Here is a 23,474-nt window from a genome sequence, read left to right on the forward strand (position 1 = left end):
GACCAAACAGTAAAACAAAAGTACAAAATAGGTTTTTTATTACTTAAAAAACAAATTAAACTTAAAACAATAATTGTAGGTACACAAAAGGCAGCAGTAGCAAGCTAGGCCAGCATAACAATTAAAGCTAGTAATAACAACGTTAAACGTTCAAGGACAAGATCTGAGATAACCATCTTATTAATATGATGCATGTTAAATGTGAAGTTAGTTTTCGATTGCAACTTCACACTGACCACTTGGCTCCTCGCCTTCTTTAATATGCTGATCTGTCACTTCCCCCTGTTTTTCCTTTAAAAGGATTGCATCTTCACATTGACTATTTAGCTCCACGTTTTCTTTCATATCTTCGTCTTTTACTTCCTGTTTTTCCTTCAAAAGTAACTCCATTCTTGTCGGTAGTTGTGCTAAGACCTCCTCTACCGTTTCTGGAATTTTTTCCTTAATCTGAGCTTTTCTCTCCATGATGTTGTCAGAGAGGATGGTCTGTCCTGCTGCTTTGGCCAGGTCCGCGGCTAAACTCAGACTCTCTTGATCGTTGCATTTGCCGAGAACTTGAGCCGCTTCTAGTAAATTTCCCAGGGCAATATAACTGTAAAAAGAATAAAAAAAAGAAAATTCAACCTTTTACGTTGCTATTTCGCAACCACACGTAGATAGCTACGTCTGTGAGAGACGTGTTATCTTATCATACATTCGTTCAGTACTAATCAACATGTCACACGGACCCAACTTTCCAACATACAACAAAAAAACTAACGCATTTTTTAAACTCTGAGTTCATTCGCCAAGCTAAGAGTACACTGAGCACACAATCATTCTAAGACAAAACTAATGACAACCATAGTAATCATTAAATAAACTCTACTCACGTTATTATTCTCAACTCATCATCATCATCATCATGTCAGCCGAAAGACGTCCACTGCTGGACATAGGCCTCCCCCAAGGCTCTCCACTCAATCATTGTTCTCAACTACCCTTTTATTTTTAATTTGCGACAAATAAACTACCTCTATTTTATTTACATTATTGTACTCACCAAATCGCCGCCATGTCTGGCACACCAGAGTGGATGCAGTTCTTGGCCCAAGCGTCCAATACTTCCTCAGCAATTGTATCAATGTACCTGAATAAAAACAAAATTAATTAGGTAATTACATTAATGAATAAATCGCGTAACCAGACTATTTATATATTTATACAACATATTTAAATAGTGTGCAATATAATTATTATTATGAACAGCGAGCGAAAATCGCGAATGATTATCTGTCGATTTGTCTGTGTTTTGTCAAAGTCAAAGTCAAAATTGATGGTGGTAGATTTTTTTTGACATTCATAAGTGCTTGTTATAGCCTAAATTGAATAAAGATATTTTGACTTCGCTTAATTTGGGACTAGGTCAATTGGTGTCAAGTGTCCCATGATATTTATTTATTTATTAAATCATGTATTTTTAAATAAAATCAAACTTCAAACATAGATAGCGTTACCTAATCCTGCAAAGGAGATAAGCCTCCTTGTATAAGCGCGCTTCACAGAGCGTGGCTACTGCTCCCTTCACGTCTTGTAGACTCAGCTGCGTTACCGCCTTACGGTATACGGGCCCGCCGTATGTCCGGTTCACTGTGAAATAAGTCATATTCACACGACTTGAATATCTCAACATGGAACAATCCAGTTGCCTACTTTTTCTCTTAAATAAATTCTTTTCGCAAAAAGATATTAAATGGAATCTAAGACCAATACATGATATCGATAACTGGAAAAATCAATAAAATTATGTTCTATCCCTATGACGTTTAAATTTCCGCTATCATCAGCTCATCGTCAAATTATTCAGGATGTCTTTTTATCACATTTCAAGACAACATGCTACGATTACACTATTTATTTGCAGACGCATTTGTGTGAGCGAAAGAGATGCATTTACCAAATAGTAAAAGCATAAAAACCTTGGCGTTGGCACCGAAGCTATTTAAAATCAGTTGTATCGTTTTTTTTTTATTATTTATCTGATATTATAGTAACTTTTTTTTATCTATAGCGAAAACTTACCAGCTAATTTCTCTTCTTCTCCATTGGCTACAAGTCTATCAATTTGGGCTAAGTACAGTCTGGATGCGTCTTTCCAATACCTACAAAGAAATAACATGGATTAATAAAACTACGCAAAAACTTCACACATCTATTCTGCTGTAAGTAATGTGTTCACTAACTTGGAAGAGACGCTCGGCGCGATACTGAGCAGGTAAGGACAGATGAGATTTTTCTCGCTCGCGTACTGCATCATAACATCGATGTGTCCGCGGAAAACGGACAGAACTATCCACGCCTCCGTGTTGCCGAACTCCAAGTGCCGCTCCACTGGAAACATTTTGGAAAGTTGTGTAAAACTTGTACTTTAGCGGTTTAATAAAAAGCTTTTTACCCATTTCTCTGTCGATAAAAGATATTAAGGGGCTGTTTCACCATCCATTGATTAAGTGTTAACTGGCGGTTAGGTGTGATGCCGTCTCTATTTGTTTTGTTCGAATAGACGGAGACGGCATCACGCCTAACCGCCAGTTAACACTAATCAATGGATGGTGAAACAGCCCCTTAGCATTGAATGTAAACTACACTTAAACCACAGTTTCTATCAATGGACTAAGTAGTCTGCCGAAGTTAACGAAAATCAAGAAAAACACGTTACGGTTCATATGGTTGGTCAAAAATGTTATATGTTTAGTGAATCAAGTCTAATCAATATTTACTCACTTTCCATATCGAACACCTCATTGAGTTCATTGTTTGTTCCAAACATTTTTATAAAATCTATGTCATGATACTGATCAGACTCTGCCACCTGGTTTTCAAACTTCTTGTTCATATAGTTGAACAACAGTTTCTTGGCCGCTGGAATTCTATTCGACCCCATTTGCCTGGCGATCATGGGCAAAAGAAATTTGTTCGATCCCTTAGATCTCACGTCTAGGACCGCTGCGGTTGTTTCATCATCGCAAACCACTCCCTCGGCAACTTGCTTTTTGTTCTTTCTCTTTTTGTCCTTTTTCGGCATCACGGGTTTTGTGTCTGTGAAAAGAATAGGTTATTAGGAAGCTCAGTATATTACAGCTATTTAAATAAAACAGGCTAATGACTCTTTTATTGGATTTATTTATGTTTACCAAGCTTCTTCTAGGCAGAGAATTTTTAACAGGATTTTCATCTTAAATAAGTTTTCAAAGTCAAAATATCTTTATTCAATTTAGGCTATAACAAGCACTTATGAATGTCAAACAATCTACCACCGGTTCGGAAAAACCTCTGTTGAGAAGGATCCGGCAAGAAACTCAACGAGGTATATTTTTTTAGATTTACAATATTATTAAATGATACTATACATCACAATTATTTAACACAACTTTATTTTTAACACATTTTTTTCTCTAAACTCCATTGTTTTGCAACAATTCTGTCAATATATTCACGCCGAAGGGAAGGTTCCAGGAAGAAACACTAGCGTGTGATGTCACATGCCAGTACCACCATACCTCCTACATAGAGCAAAGCGTTTTAGAAAGAGATATATAGATTCTTGTTAAATCATTCGAGAGGAACCCGATATCTAAGTCGATCTATTTTGTACAGTCGAAGTCAAAGATATTTTTACGCTTTAGTACCTTGTCGTTGTCACTTCATGTTTGAACTTTATAATTTTAATTCAATCAAAGAAACAAGCGGGGTACCTGGTAAGCTCCTGCACCTTTCTAGTTCTAATGGACGTAAAGCCCATGACGGTTAGACCTTTGTTATTTTATAAAAGCTGAAAGTTTTTTAAGAACGAACACCAGACTGAAATTTGTGTAGTGGTAGCTTTAGCTGGTAACAAGGTAGTAAAGGTTATAAAATAGGTAACAAAATAAGAGCAAGAAAAGACCGCTGTAGGAAACCACGTATCTGACTGCGCCAGACAGTCTGAGGGGTATGGCGGAAGATCGTACGGAGAACTGTGTTCGCCTGTACAACCGACGCGGACGCCTGAATGCGACTATGACCGCTCAGCCAAGAGCGAAACGACAAAGAAGAAGAGCAAGAATGCTTTGTAAAATGGACGTACCATCAGACGGCGAGGGATGATCCTTGGTGTTCCACAGCCGGAGGCAGCAGTCAGCGCCGCCCGATATAATGGTGTCTGGCAGCGCGGGCCACGGGCACCACACGGCCGTCAACGCCGTCGTGCCGTGTCCGGCGAAGACAGACTGGCAGCTTCCAGTGAGAGCGTCCCACACCTGAAGCAGTTTAACCATATGAGGGGCTCCGCTAAAACATGCGGGGGCTTCAGTCGAGGAAACGTACCTTGATTTTAGAGAAGATCGATATTTCGGCACAGTTGCATGCGCCATGATCACGAGTCGACGACGACGCTTCTTTAAAATCAAAGTACGCGGAATAAAATCCGAATTTAAATCATAATTTCGCTATAATTTCTTTGGCCGCTGTATGGGATGTCAAGATGACATTATTAGCGTAAAGGTTCCACCCTGGTAAACTACCTTCAGTTGCAGCTTCCTTGACTGTCATTAGCTCTATGTATCTATGAATGTAACGGAATGATTCTCACCCACTTCTTATTGTTGTATTGATACTCATCAATTCATCATCAATCTATGATGCTGCTGCAGCTACTTACCCTATAATCTACCCAATGCACGGATGTCCACTGTTGGACATAGGTCTCTTTCCATAGACCTCCAGCTGCTTCGGTTGGAAGCGGCCTGCATAAACCCGCAGCTTTTAAACAGATCATCCGTTGATCTCCATTGGTCGTAGCCAAGCGAATTAGCTCGTTGAAGCGGCAATGGGCAGGCCATAGAGCACGGAGAACGGTCATTGGGACCGAAAATTTCTCGAATAGAGACGGCGGATCGGCGTAAGCGACTAAGCGTAGTTCTGATGAAAATACAATACCTGCACCGTGCCGTCTTGCGAGGTTGACAGCAGCCGCGCCTCGTGGTGCGGGCTCCACGCCACCTGCAGTAGCGTGCTGCTGTGTCCGCAGAGCGTCTTGAATGTCTGCAGCTTCTTGCCGCCGTCTAGACCACACAAAACATCCTTCATCATCATAGGAAATATATTGTGATTTTCCCACTTACGTCAGTATGGCAGGGGTTACTAAAAACAGTAAAGCTTAAAGTTTCATCTTATATAAGTTACTGGTTAAACTCAAAAAGTCGTTTCTGGGAATTTGTATAAGGTTTTATCACAAAATTCTCAAAATATAGGTACTGATCAAATAGATACAAAAAAAAGAAAGAAAAGAAAGAAAAATTTATTGCCACAAAAAAATCACTAAAATAATATGATTATACTTTTGTAATAACTCCAAATTTGATACACCTAACCATACGAACTCCCTGTGGTTGCACCCATCCATTGACTGAATTTCAGCAATTTTACCCACAGACGTGATTGCACGAATTTTCTGCATTTGTTTTATTCGACTATAGACGGAGATGAGAGCGTCACATTCTTTCGGTCCAAACCCAGAAAACTAATCAAGATGTCGCTGTGCTGCAGCAACAGCCGCCTAGAAAAAAACCCCGATCATAGGAAAAATTGTGTCAAATTTCAGCGGTATCTCAGCACATGCTGAACCTGGGTTTCGATTCCAAACATAATCAATTTTCGCCATCATGTAAAAAATATTTTCGACAAAATAATACCACAACATTACAACTAGATAACCAAACCAACTTACTCCCTGTTTACCCATCCATTGACTGAATTTATTTTACGCATAGATGTGATGCCGTCTCTGTTTGTTTTATTCGAATAGACGGAGATGGCATCACATTTATCCGTCAAAAAAAAACTAATCAATGGATGGTGAAACAGCCCCTTTAAAAAAACCCCGACATTGTCATTTCAAAGTTCAATATCTCAAAAACGGCTCAACCGATTTTTTTCAAACATAGCCAATAACCGCCATCACGTAAAAAATACGCCGTATCGAAATCAACCCATCGGCTTGACAACCATGATGCCACAAACAAACTGGCGTCAAACCGATAATACCTTTCTTTTTGCGTCGGGAGTTAAAAATCGAATGCATTGTCAAGAAGGCCTACTTAAGGCAATTATCTAGAACTAAGGCGTGGGCATTTTCAGAAGGGTGCATTGCATCTCTCGTCTGCATGTAGGGATGCTTCATTCTCTATCTTAGTTTTGTTCTACGTATTTTTTTTACGCCAGGGAGGTGCAAGTGCCTAATACAAAATTAATGATTAGGTACCTATATCATGGACGGGATTGTTTGATAATAATTCCGAACTCACATGAAAAAAATAAGTACATGATTTTATAAGTAACAACTCACCTTCTGTGTCCACAAGCTCGAGTATGACCAAAGAATTGGACTTGTCTTGAGAGCACACCGCGAGCAGATTCTTGTGCTTCGAGTCTTCGCTGGACAATGAGGTCTGTTCGGGATGCCACGCTAACGTGTGGATGATCTTACTGAAATACAAAATATTAAATAGTCATCGAAAAGTTCTCGAGTAAAGAAGCAAGGTAAAAATATATAATTATGACGATTGACAATGTAATTTTTTGTGGATCAATGACTTTCGGACTCATCCCGTTACTTATGCCGTGAGGCCATAATTGTTTTTAGTTCAGCCATATTTTTTGCCAATTTTATGATTACCTGCCGTTAAGTTGGCAACACTGCTCAGTTACTTGAATGGGTAGCACACAGCGGTCACGACTAGGTAACGCCTCCTCCCATCCACTCACCTAAAGGGGTAGCAGACAGCGAGCAGCTCGTGTCCGGGCTCGCTGAGCACGGCGACGCCGCCGGCCTCGCTGCCGACGGCGAGCCGGCCGGCCTGCGCGCGCACCGCGCTCGTCGCCCACGCCGCGCCCTCCACCACCACCGGGACCGGGGTCGGCGCTGCGCAGTTTATTTTCAGTAAATTTTTCTATGTGGCCATTTTCACAAAAAAGAGAACCTATTTTTTTTTTTTCAAATTCAGTAAAAATATGGTTTTCCTACTCAGAATCAAGAGCACAATCGATTCTGATAGTTCAAAAAATGACCCAAACAAAAAAATACATTTGTGACTTTTTTTTATACACTCGGTATTGGAATCACAAAACTGTCATAAAATTTGTACAAAAAAATTAAATATATTTTGAAAGGTATACTTTTTTTTAAAACTGCCATCTACAATATTTATGATACACGTTTCCTCCGTGTCACCCTGTAATAACGTTGTTGGCAGACGTACGTTCGTCGGGCGTGTCGGGGTTGTACGCGACGAGGGCGCCGCGCGCCGCCGCGTACAGCCGGGGCCGGCCCAGCACAGCGAGTAGACGCCGCCCGCCAGCGCCGGCGCCAACGCGCGCCCCGCACGCTCCGCGCCGCGCGCCTCCACAATGCCCACCTGACGACGGACACCTGCTTAAGGCTGGCTCACAAGTATTAAGTTATCAAGTATTTAACTAAATTTAAGCGGCTGAAAGCGTGTAAACAATCAATTTAGTAATAAGTTATAATTAAGCGTGGAAGTGATCAAGTAAATTAGAATTTTGTCTATTTGTCGGTTTGGGCATGAATTATGACTTGACACTTTTAAACAGGCACAATCGCTTAAAATAGAGTTAAAATTTAGTTAACTGCTTGATAATACATGTAAACCAACCATTAGAGCCCCCGTGGCCCGCAGCTTGCCGATAGTTTAGTCGGGCTTTCATAATCAGTATAACGATGTATGCAAATGCGCACACTATAACGGCCAATAGCGAATCGATTGAATCTTTATACTGATTAAGAGCCCAACTAAACTATCGGCCGATAGAAAGCCTGTGGTCTGCGGGGGCCCTTACTTCAGCCAGGAGCACCAAGTGTGCTAGGGGTAGAGGGTGGGTAGCACCCCCCTCCCCTGCTTTCAATTTTGCAATCTTAAAATTATTCTTGAGTTAAAAGATGAAAAAGTGCACTGATATACTTAGGGTGCGTATCTAGTCGCATGATTTACTGTAAATTTTTCTGAAATAAACGTTATTAATGAATGGCCTCCTTATTAAAACGTTTGAAAAATGTAATATATGATTGCAAACTGGACCAGCAGCTTTTTAATGATAGTATTTTGAGTTTGACCTGCCACTAAGTGATGACTAAAGGGAAGCTAAGTGCCTACGCAAGCCACTCACCCTCGCCTCAGCAGTTCCGTAAGCCAGCAAGTTCTCCTTGGTGGGATGCCAATCCACAGTGAGAACTTTCCCTTGTACATTTTGCCAGTAGGTGTGGACGCGTCCAGCCGTAAGTTTCCCTTCAGTCTCTGATTCATCAGTAATCCACACACGCACTGCGCCGTCACCCACACTCGCCGCCACCCTGGAGGGGAATTAGCAATGATGATGACGAATCAAATCGAGAAATATCGCCATGCATCATTTCAAATAATTGCTAGAATTTAAGAGTCATTATGGTACATATGCGTACAGAACAACTAAGGCTATTCTTGTGATGAGGATCAAACCACATAGTGAATGGAGCAACAGTCACTGAGAAAGAATACAAAGATAACCTTGCAGTAAAACTTGTTTTACTGAACGAGTTCAATTGCCTTCAGTCATCAGCAATGTGAACCCTGTGTAACCCAAGTTACAGCATATATCTACTTTACTTTAGTTAATACTAGCTTTTACCCGCGGCTTCGCACGCGTAAACTATTCGGTGTGGTAGCTGCAATTGAAATTTTCGGGATTTTACAAAATTCCCCTGGAAATTTCCAATATTTATAACGTGGTCTTCATGGTGGAGGTTGTGTTGTGAATAACTGTACAAAATTCAAGACTCTAAACCCAGTGCTGAAGTTTAAAAATTTTTCCCTATCCAAATTCAAATGCAAAATTCAAATTCAAATCATTTATTCAGTAAAAATAGGCCGCAATGGGCACTTTTACATCTCATTTTTTAAACTACCAGCGCTTTCGGAAAGAGCATCATTGCCAAGAAGAATGCGCCGCAAGAAACTTGGCAGAAAGTCATTTTTTCAAAATAAAATAATTACAAATAAAATACTTAAAAACTACAGTATACAATTAAAGAAAAAAATACAAAATAATAATAATAATAATACGGGGATGTATGGGGTCCCTTAGTTACAAAACTATCCCGTGGGAATATCGGGATAAAAGTAGCGTACTTATGTGTTATTCCAGACATACGGCTACCTACATCCAAATTTCATGCCTCTAAGCCTAGCGGTTGTTATTTCGACATTTTATTCCTAGGTATCCCGTGGTAATATCGGGTCAAAAAGTCATCTATGTGTTTTTCCAGACATTCAGCTTCCTACATACCAAATTTCATGACTCTAAGCTCAGCGGTTAATATTTCAAGATTTTATCCCTATCCCGATGGAATATCGGGGTACAAAATAAATTATGTATTATTCCAGAGGTCCAGCTACCTACATACACAATTTCATGGCTCTAAGCCCAGTGGTTGTTATTTCGAGATTTTATCCCTAGGTATCCCGTGGGAATATCGGGTCAAAAAGTCGCTTATGTGTTATTCCAGACGTCTAGCTACCTACGGTTACCTAATGATTCGCCGACTATTTTTAGGCAGATTATTGATTGGCAGACAACGTTTCGCCGAGTAACGGTACGCTGATGAATTTGTACGCAGATGTATTGTTTCGCAGACTAACGTTTCGTAACTCAACCTTTAGCAGACTATTTACTTGGCATATGAGTCAGTAAGCCTAACAACTATTCACAGAAATTCGTTTAGCCTATTAATCACTACACATTTTGCACATTTGCTCGAACAACCTTTCGCTTTTGTAACGGTTGAACTATTTATTATTCAGTGCGCATATCAACTTTTCACATCTTTTCGTTTCGGTTGGGGAATGGCATTCAGTACCGCGAATATGTGTGGATTACACTATGGCCTTATTGGCATTTTTACACGCCGTGCTGACCGCGCATTCTATATGATTTTCTTATGTACCCTCATAAGTTTTAAAAGTAGGTATAACGCAAGTAATAAACGTATTTTTGACCATCATTTGTATTTATTTTATATTGGAGTCTATACAACAAACCAAGTCGCGATGCTAGCAGTTCGGATCTGGCACTTCGCCGGCCGCTGCCGCGGCACGCTCGCTTTGCTCGCTCGGCTCGTACGTTGTTGGTCGCAATTCTACCTAACACTCCTCCTCGCTGACGCTCGTCGTCGCACCTAACTACATTTTGATAACAGCTAGTATATTTATATAGTCAACTCAGTAAAATCCTACCTGTCGTTTGACCGATTTTATCTAAGCAGATTACAAAACAAAAATAGACTGAACATTAAATATACTTAACAATATGAATGCCATGTGATAACTCTGCTTATCGTATCTCGACGAACAGTTGTTCGGTTTACTGAATCAATTACGAAACAAACAATCTACTAAACGTAAATCTGCTTATCGCTATTCTTCCTACCGACTACTCGGCGAAACGAATAATAGGCGTAACGAAATTATACCAAACGTTGCTCGGCCAAAAGAAAAATCTGCCAATAGTTGTCTGCGAAACGAAACTCTGCGTAATGAAACTCGGCGAAACGACAGGTCACCGCTACCTACATACCAAATTTCATGACTCTAAGCCCAGCGGTTATTATTTCAAGATTTTATCCCTATCCCGTGGGAATATCGGGATACAAATTAGCCTGTGTGTTATTCCAGAGGTCCAGCTACCTACATACCAAAATTCATGGCTCTAAACCCAGCGGTTGTTATTTAGAGATTTTATCCCTAAGTATCCCGTGGGAATATCGAGTCAAAAAGTCCCTTACGTGTTATTCCAGACGTCTAGTTACCTACATACCAAATTTCATGACTAAGCCCAGCGGTTATTATTTCAAGATTTTATCCCTATCCCGTGGGAATATCGGGATAAAAAGTAGGCTATGTTTTATTCCATAATTTCCAGCTATCTACATACCAAATTTCAGGGCTCTAAGCCCAGCGGTTATTAGTTCAAGATTTTATCCCTATCCCATGGGATAAAAAGTAGCCTATGTGTTATTTCAAACGTCCAGCTGCCTACTTATCAAATTTCATGACTAAGCCCAGCGGTTGTTATTTCGAGATTTTATTCCTATCCCGTGGGAATATCGGGATAAAAAGTAGCCTATGTTTTATTCCAGATGTTCAGCTATCTACATACCAAATGTCAGGGCTCTCAGCCCAGCGGTTATTAGTTCAAGATTTTATCCCTATCCCGTGGGATGAAAAGTAGCATATGTGTTATTTCAAACGTCCAGCTACCTACTTATCAAATTTCATGACTCTAAGCCCAGCGGTTGATATTTCAAGATTTTATCCCTATCCCGTGGGATTATCGGGATAAAAAGTAGCCTATGTTTTATTCCAGACGTTCAGCTATCTACATACCAAATTTCATCCAAATCCGTCCAGCCGTTTCAGCGTGAAAGAGTAACAAACATACTCACTCACTCACTCACTCACTCACTCACAAACTTTCGCATTTATAATATTAGTAGGATCAGCCTACTGCTAAACACCACTTGCCTGGTAACATCATACGGGCATGTCTGTACATTGTAGATGAAGCCTCCACAGGTGTTATAAACGGTGGTTGTCCCTTCTTCCAGTAGGTGACAAACGAGCAAGCGATCCTGAGAAGCGGTCCAGACAGCCGGCGACGCGGGCGGGTGGCGTCGCGACGCGTTAGTGGCCACACAGTGGAGTCCGCGTTTATGCTCCGCGTGGACTAGGTGGGTTTCTAGCTTGTTTTTACTGCAAATGGCAATATAGTTATAGCTAAAAAGAGGTTCACTAATATTTCGCAACTAACGTTTGGCAGCCCTCTTGATCTGAGAGGAGGCCTGTGCCCAGCAGTGGGACGTATATAGGCTGGGATGATGATGATGATGATGAAAGTTTGGCAACCTGATTCATTTCGCAACTGTTTAATATTTCTGAAAATATAATATTTCAGCATTTTTATAAAACTGACCTAACCTAATCTAAAGGGTATTTCACGATTGGCGAGGTTGCCAAACGTTACTTGCGAAATGAATGGATACCCTAAAAAGATGGTACAGAAAAAAAAGCCTAAAAAGCAACCGGCTTGTATATGCTAGTCATCAGAGATAGATAGGAGTAGCTTGGTGAATGATTCATTGGACTTCTTCTTTTTTGTGACCCCATAGTATTCAGACTCTGTAAATTAATTTTAGCTTCTTTTACACAACTCTTGAGATAAATAAGTTTCAGTAACAGTAACTTTACTTAGGTGTAATGGAGCGGAACCAAACAGGATTTTTGACATTAATTTAACTAATTTAGGTATCTAAGGCCATGATTCTAAGTTAACGTCGTTTATATACCGCTGGATGTAAGGAATACTTAGGTGCCTTCTTGTTCTATCTTATAGTATTATATCTTATACTGTTACAAATAATGTTTCTTTCTTTTTCTTTCTTATAAACGACTATTTCACTCCACTAAGAATTACAATAAAATAATTCAAAACATCTTACCCATCCAACAGAAGAGGGTTACACTTCAACAAGTGGCTTTTGGCATCGACTATGAGCAGCGTGTCTGGCCGGCACCAGGCCAGGGTGGCCCAGGACGTGTTCTTGTTGCGGCCCTGGGGCGCCTTGCCGGAAGAGAGGCCGCAGCTGCCGATCAGCTTGCCTGTCTTGGACCAGATGCGGACGGCGCTGGAAAATTTATAAACTAAATCTGTGTATTATATTTTACAAACAAGGCAGACTGCTTTTAGAAATGAATTGGGTAGTTTCTTGGGTAAAAAAATTACAATATTATTCAGTTTAATCCATCAGAATCTAACTGTGTTGGTTATCAGAAATATTATTTTGTCAATCAAACAAAAAATTACAAACAACGCGCGTCAAAGTTCAGACGTGGGGACTAGTGACGTCACGCCGTGATAGTGGCGCAGGGCATGACGTCACTCCAAACTTTAAGTGGCTATATCTTAATTTTTTTTTAATTGACAAATGAGCAAAAGTTTTTTAGGATACAAGCCTATTGGTGAAATATTTATCTTTATTGCCTCATTATTTAAGATATATTATGTGCCAATTAGTCTCTGAGTATAAAACATGGCTGCAACATGACATGTGTAAAAACTGAAGTCTTAATTTCAATTATTTTACTCAAAAAAAATATTATAATTACCCATGTTTTCCAATGGTGGCTAAAACATGTTTATGCATATGCATACTGGAAACTGAATTGAATTTATTACTATCCACTTTCCTGTTGGATAATTCGTTTTTAGAAGTCTCTTCTTTATCCAAAGGCACTTCTACTGTAGATGTCTCATCTTTGGATGGGCTTTGCTCATTGGATGGCTCTATGCTGGATGCGTCCTCCTTATTGAATGGTTCATCCTTAGTAGATAGTCCCTCCTTAGGAGTCCCTTCTATATCAGAGGACCCTTCTCTATTAATACTAGCCTCACTATTAAGATCAGTCTTATCAAATTTTTCCACCAAGGACTCAATAGTGGGTTCAGGCTCTGTTTTTTTATTTAATATAGCATCTTTAAGTTTCAAGCATTCAGTTAAGTAATCAATCTCCTCCTTTGATTCTTTCACTTTAACTAAAATATCTTCAGGTTCATATTTTTTATGCCCAAACTCATCAGCCTCATGATCTTTGTAAATATCAAACATGTCATCTTCTTGTACTACTTCCAAGTCGTCAAAACTATCTTCTGGGAGATCCTTGACCACACCAGAAACGTTCTTCTCCTCAGGCTCTATGTTTTGACGGATTTTTGCCATTCTGTCTGAAGCACTAAACTTCTTTGAATTGGGTTTTTGAGACGCCCCCGTCCTCAATGCATCATCATCCAACAGCTTTTCAATCTGTACTTCATATTGTGGACACCAGCTCAAATTCATGATTTCATCATCTTGGCTGCGTACTTTGTACAAAATTGTGCCATTACCTTAAATAAAGTTTAAAATTTAATTTATGTTTCAACATCTATTGCTTGTAATCATGAAGACAATCATTATTAATTAATTCAGTGAGGTAAACAACACTAAGATACTACTCAGTTAATTAGCAGCTATTATATTCCTGTTTGATATCAACTTTTAATTAATGCATTACAATTATTATCCTCCTTCAGATAAAACTCAGAATGTATCTAATAAAAACTTCTTACTACTCAAGTCCAGAACAAAAAGCACCCCCTGCTTGGTGCCGACGGCAACATTCAGGGGGACATGCGGCGAACACGCCATGCAAGTGGGCTTGAAAGCCTTCAGGAGGTTCTTGTATGTCTTCACTACATTAGAGTAAAGATCCCACCTCACCAAGTTGCCAAGAACACCCAGAGTCACCGCATAGACATCAGTGACATATGCAACCGTCAATACACTCTGCAATAAATTAGTAAGACTTTCATTTGTTGAACAATTCAATTTACACACAACTGTAAATTGGATTTTTCAACAGGTTTGTAGTTATGGTGTATGTTTTCTTGACTGAAACAACGCATCCAAGAAATATGTCTTGCATGTAGACTCAAAAGCACCAGCTTAAATAAATAAAAACTATGGACTATGTCCAAAATAAATTATTATTATTATTATAAAAAAAAATTTTATTAAATACTTTGTTTACAACTTAAGCTGTGTACACATTTGAGGCCACAATAAAATGTGCCAACTAAGGCCCAGATCTACTTAGCCTATTGGGAAATCTACCTAATGATTTGTAATATCCATTTGTTTCATAACTCTGCCATTAGTTAAAGGATGGGTCAGGCAATAATATGCATGAAACATAATTTCTTAAGAAAGTGAGATGTATGTAACTATACTTCATTTGTAAACAAAAAAATGTCAATTGGTGTCTTTACCCCTCATATGCGGATCCTTGTAAAATTTAGGGCTATCTTCTTGTATTTTTTTTAATAGCAGATTTTGCTCTTATTAAAACAGATGAGACTAGAATCCACTACTTTTAACCCCTCCCGCATACGAGGGGTTAAATTAAAATATTGAAATAAGTAAAATGTATAAAAAAAAGTTTGAATGTACCAAATCTGGCAGCTGAAGTTTGTTTACATTTCGATGGGTCCTATATATAAGGGCCAGTGATTTTTTTCAATTTTGGGTTTTGTGCGTTATAGGTATCTATAAACTATATATATTTAGATAGTGGATTAAAAAATATTGTTATTCAATTATTTTACGAGTTATCATTGAAGTAAAACGGCCAAACTAGATGCAACTTTAACGTAAAAGGACTAAACATATGTTTGATTCTTTTACACAGTAAATCCCGGGTTTTTTTTTTATCTGTGGGCATAACTGCCATTTTTAGGTACTTGTACGTCAAGCGGAACGCGGCTACGTCAAGGCTACATCGTAATGTGATTGTATTCCTTTTTTTTATTTCCACAAGTATCTTGGGTAATGTATTTTTACCAAAGATTTTAAGGTTGTACGCGTATATGAGCCAAAGTACCACATAGATCTTTTTACTGTCTTTGTGAACACAAGTTTATTTCCCGCAAATTCACGTATATGGGCGTATGTACAATAACTTTTAATGAAGAAATATTTATAATATTTAAATATTATTCTTTGTGATTGAAGGACAGAGTACTAGTACTAGCTAGTGTGGCAAATTTTAGAAGTCTCGGCTACACCATCTCTGAGTTACGACAGTTTTTGACTTTGAAAGCCCGTCCTGTAAAGTAATGATTTTACACTTAAGCCCTTATACGTAGGACCCATCTATTTAAGAAGCATTTTTCAACTTAAGTGAGGCCTTATTGTCTAAGTCTAAGGAACACCCTCAGAATTAAGAATCATTTTTCATCACCTCTTTCTGCAATATAGTTTAGGATGAGGGTAGAAAGAGAAAGTGAATGTGATCAGGAGAGCATGCATGTCAAACCAGCGGTTCTCAATCTTTTGACAATGGACCCCTATTGCAAAAATAAATTTACAACAGAGCCTAAAAATAGTTAAAGACCACAAATTTAATGGGAGTTTTGTAACATTACAGTACACCATAGACCAGGACCCAGGACCCCTAGATGCAGGCTCAGCCTAGTTTGGGGTACACCAGACTTTCTTTTACATATATGTAGTCTTTTTTTTAAGGAAATAAAATTTATTTATTTTTTAGATGTTTATTTAAGTAGGTACAAATAGATTTTTAGTAGGTAACACAATTAGACTAATTTTATTTATTATTATTATTTACCATAAGTATTTATTTAAATCATGTACCTCCAGCCTCCTCAGAGCCTATTTTGAGAATGACTGTGTTGTGTTAGATAATACAGCCTCTTTTCCCTTCAGAATTGTTTGAAAGGGTTTTACAAAATAAAAAGGTAACTTTAAATGGGGTAACTAAGTATAATTTATTTTTTTACTCTGTATGTAAATTTTGCTTAGACCACTTTATCTCGGACTTGTCAAAAGTTACTATTAGAAGCACAATACATAACCCTTTTCTTTTTTCCTTAAATATAGGAATACTATCAATACTTTGTCAACTGCGGCACATTATTTATTAATAAATCAAGTGTCACATTTCAACAACATGGAATTTAAAATAACACAAGTCAAGGAATAAAAGAGGGTAGACTTTGTACCAACCTCATGTTCTTGAGCGTGGACATTATGGCTGAGATTAGACTTGATTTTGAAGGTTTCCTCTTCACACTCCATGGTCCATTGTTTTACAGAACCGTGAGCGCTCCCCGTTAATACCAGCTTATTCACGGGCCACTCCGGAGATATATCAACACTAACAATTCTGAAGAAAAATATTTTGTTATTTCTTCTAAAGCAAAAATTGAATAAGCTATCTCTACATGGATTTGTCCTTACTTGTCAGGATGTGCTCTGTTTAATACATGAGCTGTATACCGCTGAGGTCCTTCCAGCGCACCATTGTAGTCAGCCGGCAGGGGCTTCAAGACACAAAGACTTTTGCTCGGACCGCCATACACAACCCAACCGTCATAGCTAACCGCTAAACCAGACACTTGAAACCAATTCGGCGAGGGAAACAATATTACTTCGTCCATGTTTTAAGTTTAAGCAAAATATCGTAAAATAAGAAACTACCGTCAGTGCACGGTAACAATCAGCATGCAACTGCAAAATGCAAACAAGGCGCGCAACGGCCGGCCGGGGTTTTTTTTTATTTTGTGACATTCCATATGACATTTAATTTGTATTGCACAGACTAGCACTTAACTTTTTGTATCGTACGTTCATTCGAGCGTTTATATCTAGCGTCGAAACATTCAGAAAAAAACAAAAAGTTCACTGACAGATTGATTACACCACTCTTAATGGTCTGTGGATATTCTTTATCTGTTGTAGTTGTGATTGACAGTGACAGCTTGCTCAAAAAATAATATTTTCTTTCGTTTTTTCGTGATTTCTGGAGATGAGATTTCGGTCGCGTCGTTGATTAAATTATAATTTTAACACGTACTAGTAACGATTTCAATTTAATCTCAACTGTGGTAATTCTGAGTTTCTAGCGCAGAGTAAATCAACCCAACCAAAAGAACCCATATATCAGAGCCATGGCACACTACAAAGGAGCAGCTTCTGAAGCTGGCAGAGCCATGCATTTGATGAAAAAGCGAGAGAAAGCTCAGCAGGAGATAGAACTACGAAAGAAGAAAATAGAAGAAGATCTCAAAATAGACAATATAGAAAACAAATTTGCAACACATTATGATGCTGTTGAACAGCAACTGAAGAGCTCTACTATTGGTCTAGTAACTCTTGACGAGATGAAAGCGAAACAAGAACACATTGTACGTGAAAGAGAGAAGAAATTAGCCCAAAAGAAAGCAGAGAAAGAGAAGGAAAGGCAAAAGGAAATTGAAGCAAAACAGGCTCAGAAAAACAAACAAAAGCGACAGGTTTGTTACACAATTTGTTACTAGCTACATAAAAAGAAAACTTAATAATTCTAATGCTAGTCATTAACAACACATAAAAACACACACAAACAGGGACACAGATAAAAAGAAAAAACTATTTGTGGTTCTTGGTTCTCTAAAAGATGAAATTATTTAAGGCAAGGAATGTATAGAGTATTCTTTTAATTTTTGTTGACAGATCCAAGCACTGTCTTTTGCCCTGACTGATGAGGAAGAGAATGATGACTCAGATTCCGATCCTGATATCCAGCCCAAAGAGGAAGAGAAGAGTTGGCGGGAAAAAGAGGAACCGGTAATATATTTTTTATTGGAGTTTTAATTCTTAGGACTCTAACCATGACAAAATAAAACAAATAGGCTATAATGCATTAAATTAAATTTAGTTTAAAAAAAACCACATTTTATTTTTGCAGACATTAAAGAAAATTCGCAAGAACCCAGATGTAGACACATCGTTCCTGCCAGATCGTGAAAGGGAGGAAGCAGACTTGAAGCTTCGAGAGGAGTTGCGGCTTGAATGGGTGATGACACAGGCTAGCCTTAAAGATGAACCTATTACAGTCACGTTCAGCTACTGGGATGGTTCAGGCCACAGGCGAAATGTTATCTTAAAGAAAGGTAATTGTTGTCTTAAATAAGTTTCTATTCAAAATTCAACTTTTTATAGATACTTTTTTGCTGATATTTACATTGTCGGCCAACCTAGGGTGAGGGCACCAGTCATGGATTCCTGTTTGGTTCCTACCAATAATGGAAAAAAAAATCCGCTAACTCAATATTAAGAAACGGACACTACTTTTTCTAAAACTAATAACACTTATGTGCAGATAACTGATGATCATAACTACTACTGTGCCTAACATGTCCATGATTGGTGCCATCACCCTATATTACCTATGTGTACCAAATTTCAAGGCAATCTGAACACTGGAAGTGGGTCAAAATAATCTTGCAAGATGTGACCCAAAAACAAATGGGGAAGCTAAAGCTTTTAAGCACACTCACACACACTGACACTGACACTCACACTCACAGACACAGACACACACACACACAGTCACACACACACACACACACACACACACGACACACGCACACAGACACACACACACACACACACACATTATTGCGCGTACATTCCGAGTTGTACGTTATTGTTTCCCCAAAAGTGACAGGTTGCTAGCCTGTCGCCTACGGTATACCTTAACCGATATCCTCAGTCGCCTCTTACAACACCCACGGAAGAATGAATATTGTACAATGATCTTTGATTCTGAATCTTTGTTATGTTGCATACTCCACTTTTAATGTTTCTTAATAACTAACTTTCTTTACATTTTCAGGAAACTCCATATATCAATTCCTTCAGCGTTGTCTAGACACACTGAGGCCAGAATTCAGTGAGCTGAAAACTGTGTCTGCTGATCAGCTGATGTATGTGAAAGAAGATCTTATCCTGCCTCACCACTACACATTCTATGACTTCATTGTCACCAAGGTATTGTTGAATTATGGAAAGGGAAGATTTTTTTTTTTATATTTCATCAACTAAGCAGCCATAAATTGATTTTTTGAGTAGGAAAATGTGTCTTGCAAACAATTCCTTCCTTGAAGAATCAGTTTCTATATAATTGACTAGGTGCTTATAAATCAGAATGATGTTGCCGGTTGCCGAATTTTATATTAATATGGAAGTAATGCGCTTTTTCTGAGGACTCCTAAAGTATAATTGTCCACTGGATTACACTTAATAAATTGTTTGTATTAACCATTCTGTAGAAATCAAAGTAAAAATTGTGGAATATGCCTTAATGAATATATTGTTATTTATTTCAGGCTAGAGGGAAAAGTGGACCTCTGTTCCAATTCGATGCATCTGATGATGTGAGACTCGTCAATGACGCCACACAAGAAAAGCAAGACTCTCATGCTGGAAAAGTACTTTTAAGGTAAGCTTGGATACAAATTTGTATAACATGTATGCAAATAATATGATGAATTTGTTTATAATTAATACAAATATTTACATATTAATTTTATCTTTCTTTGAATCAGGTCCTGGTATGAAAGAAATAAGCACATATTCCCGGCATCAAGATGGGAGCCATATGACCCGACAAAAACATACTCCAAGTACACAATAAAGGGAAAATAAAACAGAAATAAAGTGATTACTTTTATAATCTAAATAAATTATGCATAAAATAAGTTTGAATAAATATTTTTAAGCAACAAAAAAGTGTAATCTTTCCTAATAGTTATGTAATATATTTTTCTAGTTCCTGCCATCTTCTGTGTTCCAAGTTTTCAGTGAATTTCAATTTTCTGTCACTCATATCTTTCAATACAGTAGGTTCTGACGCATGCCTTTGGAAATGTATTATTGCAGCCAATAGGTTCCATATTGTGAATTCTGGCCATAGTACATCAGAAAAGTACAAAACAGTGTTTGATATCTGCAACAATAAAAAAATATTAATGTTGTTAAAATTGAGATTTCTAAATAAGATCATGACTGGTTTTCATTTTACAAAAAATTAAAACCAGTATGTGTGGCACCTGTTTTTTTTTCTATTATGAGAAGAAGGCAAACAAGCATGCAGTTATCTGATGAGAAATCATCACCAACACCAAGGTACTAACAACTCAAGGATGAGTCAGTCTGCTGTTTGAACTAAAACTTCAATATTTACCTGCCACAACATGAAGTCAGACAACCTAACTTCTCCGGATGTCCTGACCAGCAACTCTGGTTCACTGAGGTCTAATGTCTGTGATATCAGGTCTTCATCAATGTCTTCTGGTGTCAATTCCTTGCTGCTCACGCCGGCAATGACGTATGATGCTGCGCGAGTGATTTCATCACAAGCTGTAATTGTAAATGAGTTTACTGGTTAAACAAATGAAATTAAAGCCAACTATGTAAAAATATACTCCTAAATTTATTGAATACCTACCTATATATAAATTAGAAACAGTAAATAAAATATTTATAACTACTAGCTTTTGTATGTGACTCAAGTCTGCAAATATTTTGTTTATGCTGTCCTGCTTAGAATGTGCCTATTTTTAAGGATAAAACTATACTTACTGTCTCTCCCTGGGTCTCAAAGTTCTCAAACTACCTCCATACCAAATATCATCTAGGTCAGTTCAGTGGTTTAAGCATGAAGAGGTAACAAGACATACTTTTGCATTTATAACATTCAGACCAACCCAACTATGTTCTGCTAAACTAAAATATTGTGAAGTCTGTAAATATTATGATGCTCCATGCATTATTTTGGTCAGTACTATAATATTATATGAATCTTTTGCATAATTTAACTTTTATTTTGCTAGTAAGGACACAAAAGTTATGTTAGGTTGATAATTGTTTGTTACTGAGTCTTTACACCTGTATATGCATAAGCAATATTAAGTCTCAGCTTGTTGTTGTGCCGGGTAGCAAGCATGGCTCTTGACACCAGGGCCCGAAGGTCCTCCGGCAGCAGTGTTAAACGTCCTGCTACATGGAGGCGGACACCCCACTCATTTATTTGATGACTGAAACAAATAAACTTTTTAAAAGGATATTGTAATGATTATAAAAGTAAATTACAATGATTTCTTAGTTACAAAAAACAAATCAACAATGAGTTCTTAGTTACAAAAAACAAATCAATAGCAAGAACAACTGCTGGGTGAACTGTACAAAGTACAAGCTATCTGTTACCCCTTCACATTTAAACTGCTAAACAGATTTAGATTAAATTTGGTAGTTTGTATGTATGTAGTTTGAGATGTTGGGAAGGATAGAATAGTTTTATTCAGGAAAGTTGGTTTTATAAATGAAGAACTTTAAACACACTAAAATAATCTATAAAATTATAAAACTTTTCTCCGATTCTCATCAACTTGGGTCTTAGAATGTTAGGTATTTCTGAAATAGTGCTATCTTCTTGGAAATTAACATAGTACTTACATTTCATCTAACAGCCTCTGAAACTTATCGCGAGCCAAATCCATCAAAGCGTTAACTTCTTCCTTAGACCTCTTGAAATTTTCTATACTGAATGCGTAGACAGTAACTTCAGGTATGCCTAGGTCTAAACACCACTGCAATAAAGATCAACTTAAGTCGAATAAATTTCAGTACAAGTAAACGGCTTCATAATCCATTACAATTTCTCTACAACCTGTAGTGTGAAATATAATGTTTGGTTACCTTCAATGTTTCCGATAATTTGTCAAAACCTCGCGAATGCCCCGTACTGCTTTGAACGCTATGTTTTTTCGCAAATCGTCGGTTACCGTCCATTATAAAAGCTATGTGCTGCGGTATCCGACCCGTTTTAACAACTTTGATACAGAAAAGTTCAAAAAAAGACACACAGTTTTCCTTAATCCAAGTGGACATGTTTGTTTTTGACGCAATTATTAGCTAGAACTAGACAAATGTTAACATACGTAGTTGTGCGTTTGTTAATTTCAGATTATAATATAAATATTATCAATTATTTTCTTCAGTATTTAAAATTTGAGTACCTACACGACAGTACCTACACGTATTTTATCCAAAGATTTTATCCTACGAAATTCGAAAGAAAATCGAACTTCGTTCGTATTGTACCGTCCCTTTCACTCTCGTTTTAAATAATATCAGGCTATAAGCGTCAGCAAGACGATACGACAAGACACGAAGTTCGAATTTTGCACTTCGTAGTAAACTAGTACGTAAGTTTTACAACTTTGACATTTGGGGACGGACAGCCTATGGAGTGTAGTTTGTAAACGATAGACAAAATTACAAGTGCGGTGCGTGCGTTCGTCAAACTCGTCTCACTATTGCACGTCCAAAAAAAACAATCAAAACTTGGCTATGGTGCACAATAAACTTTTGTTTTGCCGTCGCTTATTTATTTACCTCGAATAGCTTCCAAATTTAGTGTTGCTAAACTATCTAATAGCCATATTGTAGAAAATCAAGGACATGTGGCAGTGTGTGGTCAATGAAAAGTAGACTGGCCAACGAAACAGTCCCAGACAAACCGCGGCTAATTAAAAATAAATGAGGCTGACAACTCTTGCTGTACACTGATCAAACGATGTTACGATGTTAATACTTAGATATTTATTTAAAATTTCTTGATATTATCAACATTTATTATAGTAATGTGCGAAATAATAGTAATGTATGTATGACCTTTGTCAGTGCCCATTTACGTACAGTCCAGTCCAGACGCATCCAATTTTGGACCATTTTGGGCAGATTGGCATTGAATATATGTGCTAACATTTTAATTCTAACATAATCATCCAGTTCAGACCAAGACCAAAACAACAAATTAATATAAACTCAATTTTAAAGATTATTAACGTAGAAGAAGTTGGCGAACGCACATTGTTAGGGGTTACTATTGATAACCATTTAAATTGGAAAAAACACATCGAAAACTGTAAAGTTAAAATGTCACAATTCATATATGCGCTGAGCG

At 37.9% G+C, this 23,474-nt stretch overlaps 3 protein-coding genes across 3 annotated transcripts; 1 reads left to right on the top strand and 2 right to left on the bottom strand.

The window, feature by feature from the left end:
- Window positions 1–21: 21 nt before the first annotated feature.
- Window positions 22–17,230, bottom strand: LOC141441433 (gem-associated protein 5-like). The gene is given in 19 exon segments (XM_074106175.1): window positions 22–592; window positions 1,043–1,129; window positions 1,497–1,629; window positions 2,062–2,141; window positions 2,223–2,370; window positions 2,764–3,078; window positions 4,106–4,277; window positions 4,957–5,081; window positions 6,365–6,504; window positions 6,784–6,854; window positions 6,857–6,940; window positions 7,278–7,433; window positions 8,203–8,386; window positions 11,592–11,819; window positions 12,566–12,751; window positions 13,233–14,010; window positions 14,233–14,449; window positions 16,688–16,847; window positions 16,922–17,230. Coding segments are annotated over 19 exon segments (3,849 nt in total). The 5' UTR covers window positions 17,122–17,230; the 3' UTR covers window positions 22–207.
- Window positions 17,231–17,430: 200 nt separating this feature from the next.
- On the top strand, window positions 17,431–20,230 carry LOC141441414 (protein FAM50 homolog). The gene is made up of 6 exons (XM_074106139.1): window positions 17,431–17,976; window positions 18,176–18,289; window positions 18,411–18,615; window positions 19,341–19,495; window positions 19,834–19,946; window positions 20,053–20,230. The coding sequence occupies exons 1-6, from the start codon at window positions 17,632–17,634 to the stop codon at window positions 20,150–20,152; spliced, it is 1,032 nt and encodes a 343-aa protein (XP_073962240.1). The 5' UTR covers window positions 17,431–17,631; the 3' UTR covers window positions 20,153–20,230.
- Dhdds (Dehydrodolichyl diphosphate synthase subunit) lies at window positions 20,161–22,771 on the bottom strand. The gene is made up of 6 exons (XM_074106150.1): window positions 22,529–22,771; window positions 22,205–22,426; window positions 21,962–22,095; window positions 21,395–21,543; window positions 20,691–20,866; window positions 20,161–20,453 (listed from the first exon to the last, which is right to left on the bottom strand). The coding sequence occupies exons 2-6, from the start codon at window positions 22,394–22,396 to the stop codon at window positions 20,256–20,258; spliced, it is 849 nt and encodes a 282-aa protein (XP_073962251.1). The 5' UTR covers window positions 22,397–22,426; window positions 22,529–22,771; the 3' UTR covers window positions 20,161–20,255.
- Window positions 22,772–23,474: the final 703 nt, after the last annotated feature.

The sequence above is a fragment of the Choristoneura fumiferana genome, chromosome 2 (assembly GCF_025370935.1).
Source record: "Choristoneura fumiferana chromosome 2, NRCan_CFum_1, whole genome shotgun sequence".
In the NCBI taxonomy this organism is placed as follows: Eukaryota; Metazoa; Arthropoda; class Insecta; order Lepidoptera; family Tortricidae; genus Choristoneura; species Choristoneura fumiferana.

Coding starts and splice junctions, on each gene's coding strand:
- LOC141441414 (XM_074106139.1), top strand. CDS start 17,632: ATGGCACACTACAAAGGAGCAGCTTCTGAAGCTGGCAGAGCCATGCAT. Junction 17,977..18,175: donor AAAACAAACAAAAGCGACAG/GTTTGTTACACA, acceptor TTTTGTTGACAG/ATCCAAGCACTGTCTTTTGC. Junction 18,290..18,410: donor GGCGGGAAAAAGAGGAACCG/GTAATATATTTT, acceptor TTATTTTTGCAG/ACATTAAAGAAAATTCGCAA.
- Dhdds (XM_074106150.1), bottom strand. CDS start 22,396: ATGTCCACTTGGATTAAGGAAAACTGTGTGTCTTTTTTTGAACTTTTC. Junction 21,544..21,961: donor CAGAGGCTGTTAGATGAAAT/GTAAGTACTATG, acceptor TATTTGTTTCAG/TCATCAAATAAATGAGTGGG. Junction 20,867..21,394: donor TATTGCTTATGCATATACAG/GTGTAAAGACTC, acceptor TTACAATTACAG/CTTGTGATGAAATCACTCGC.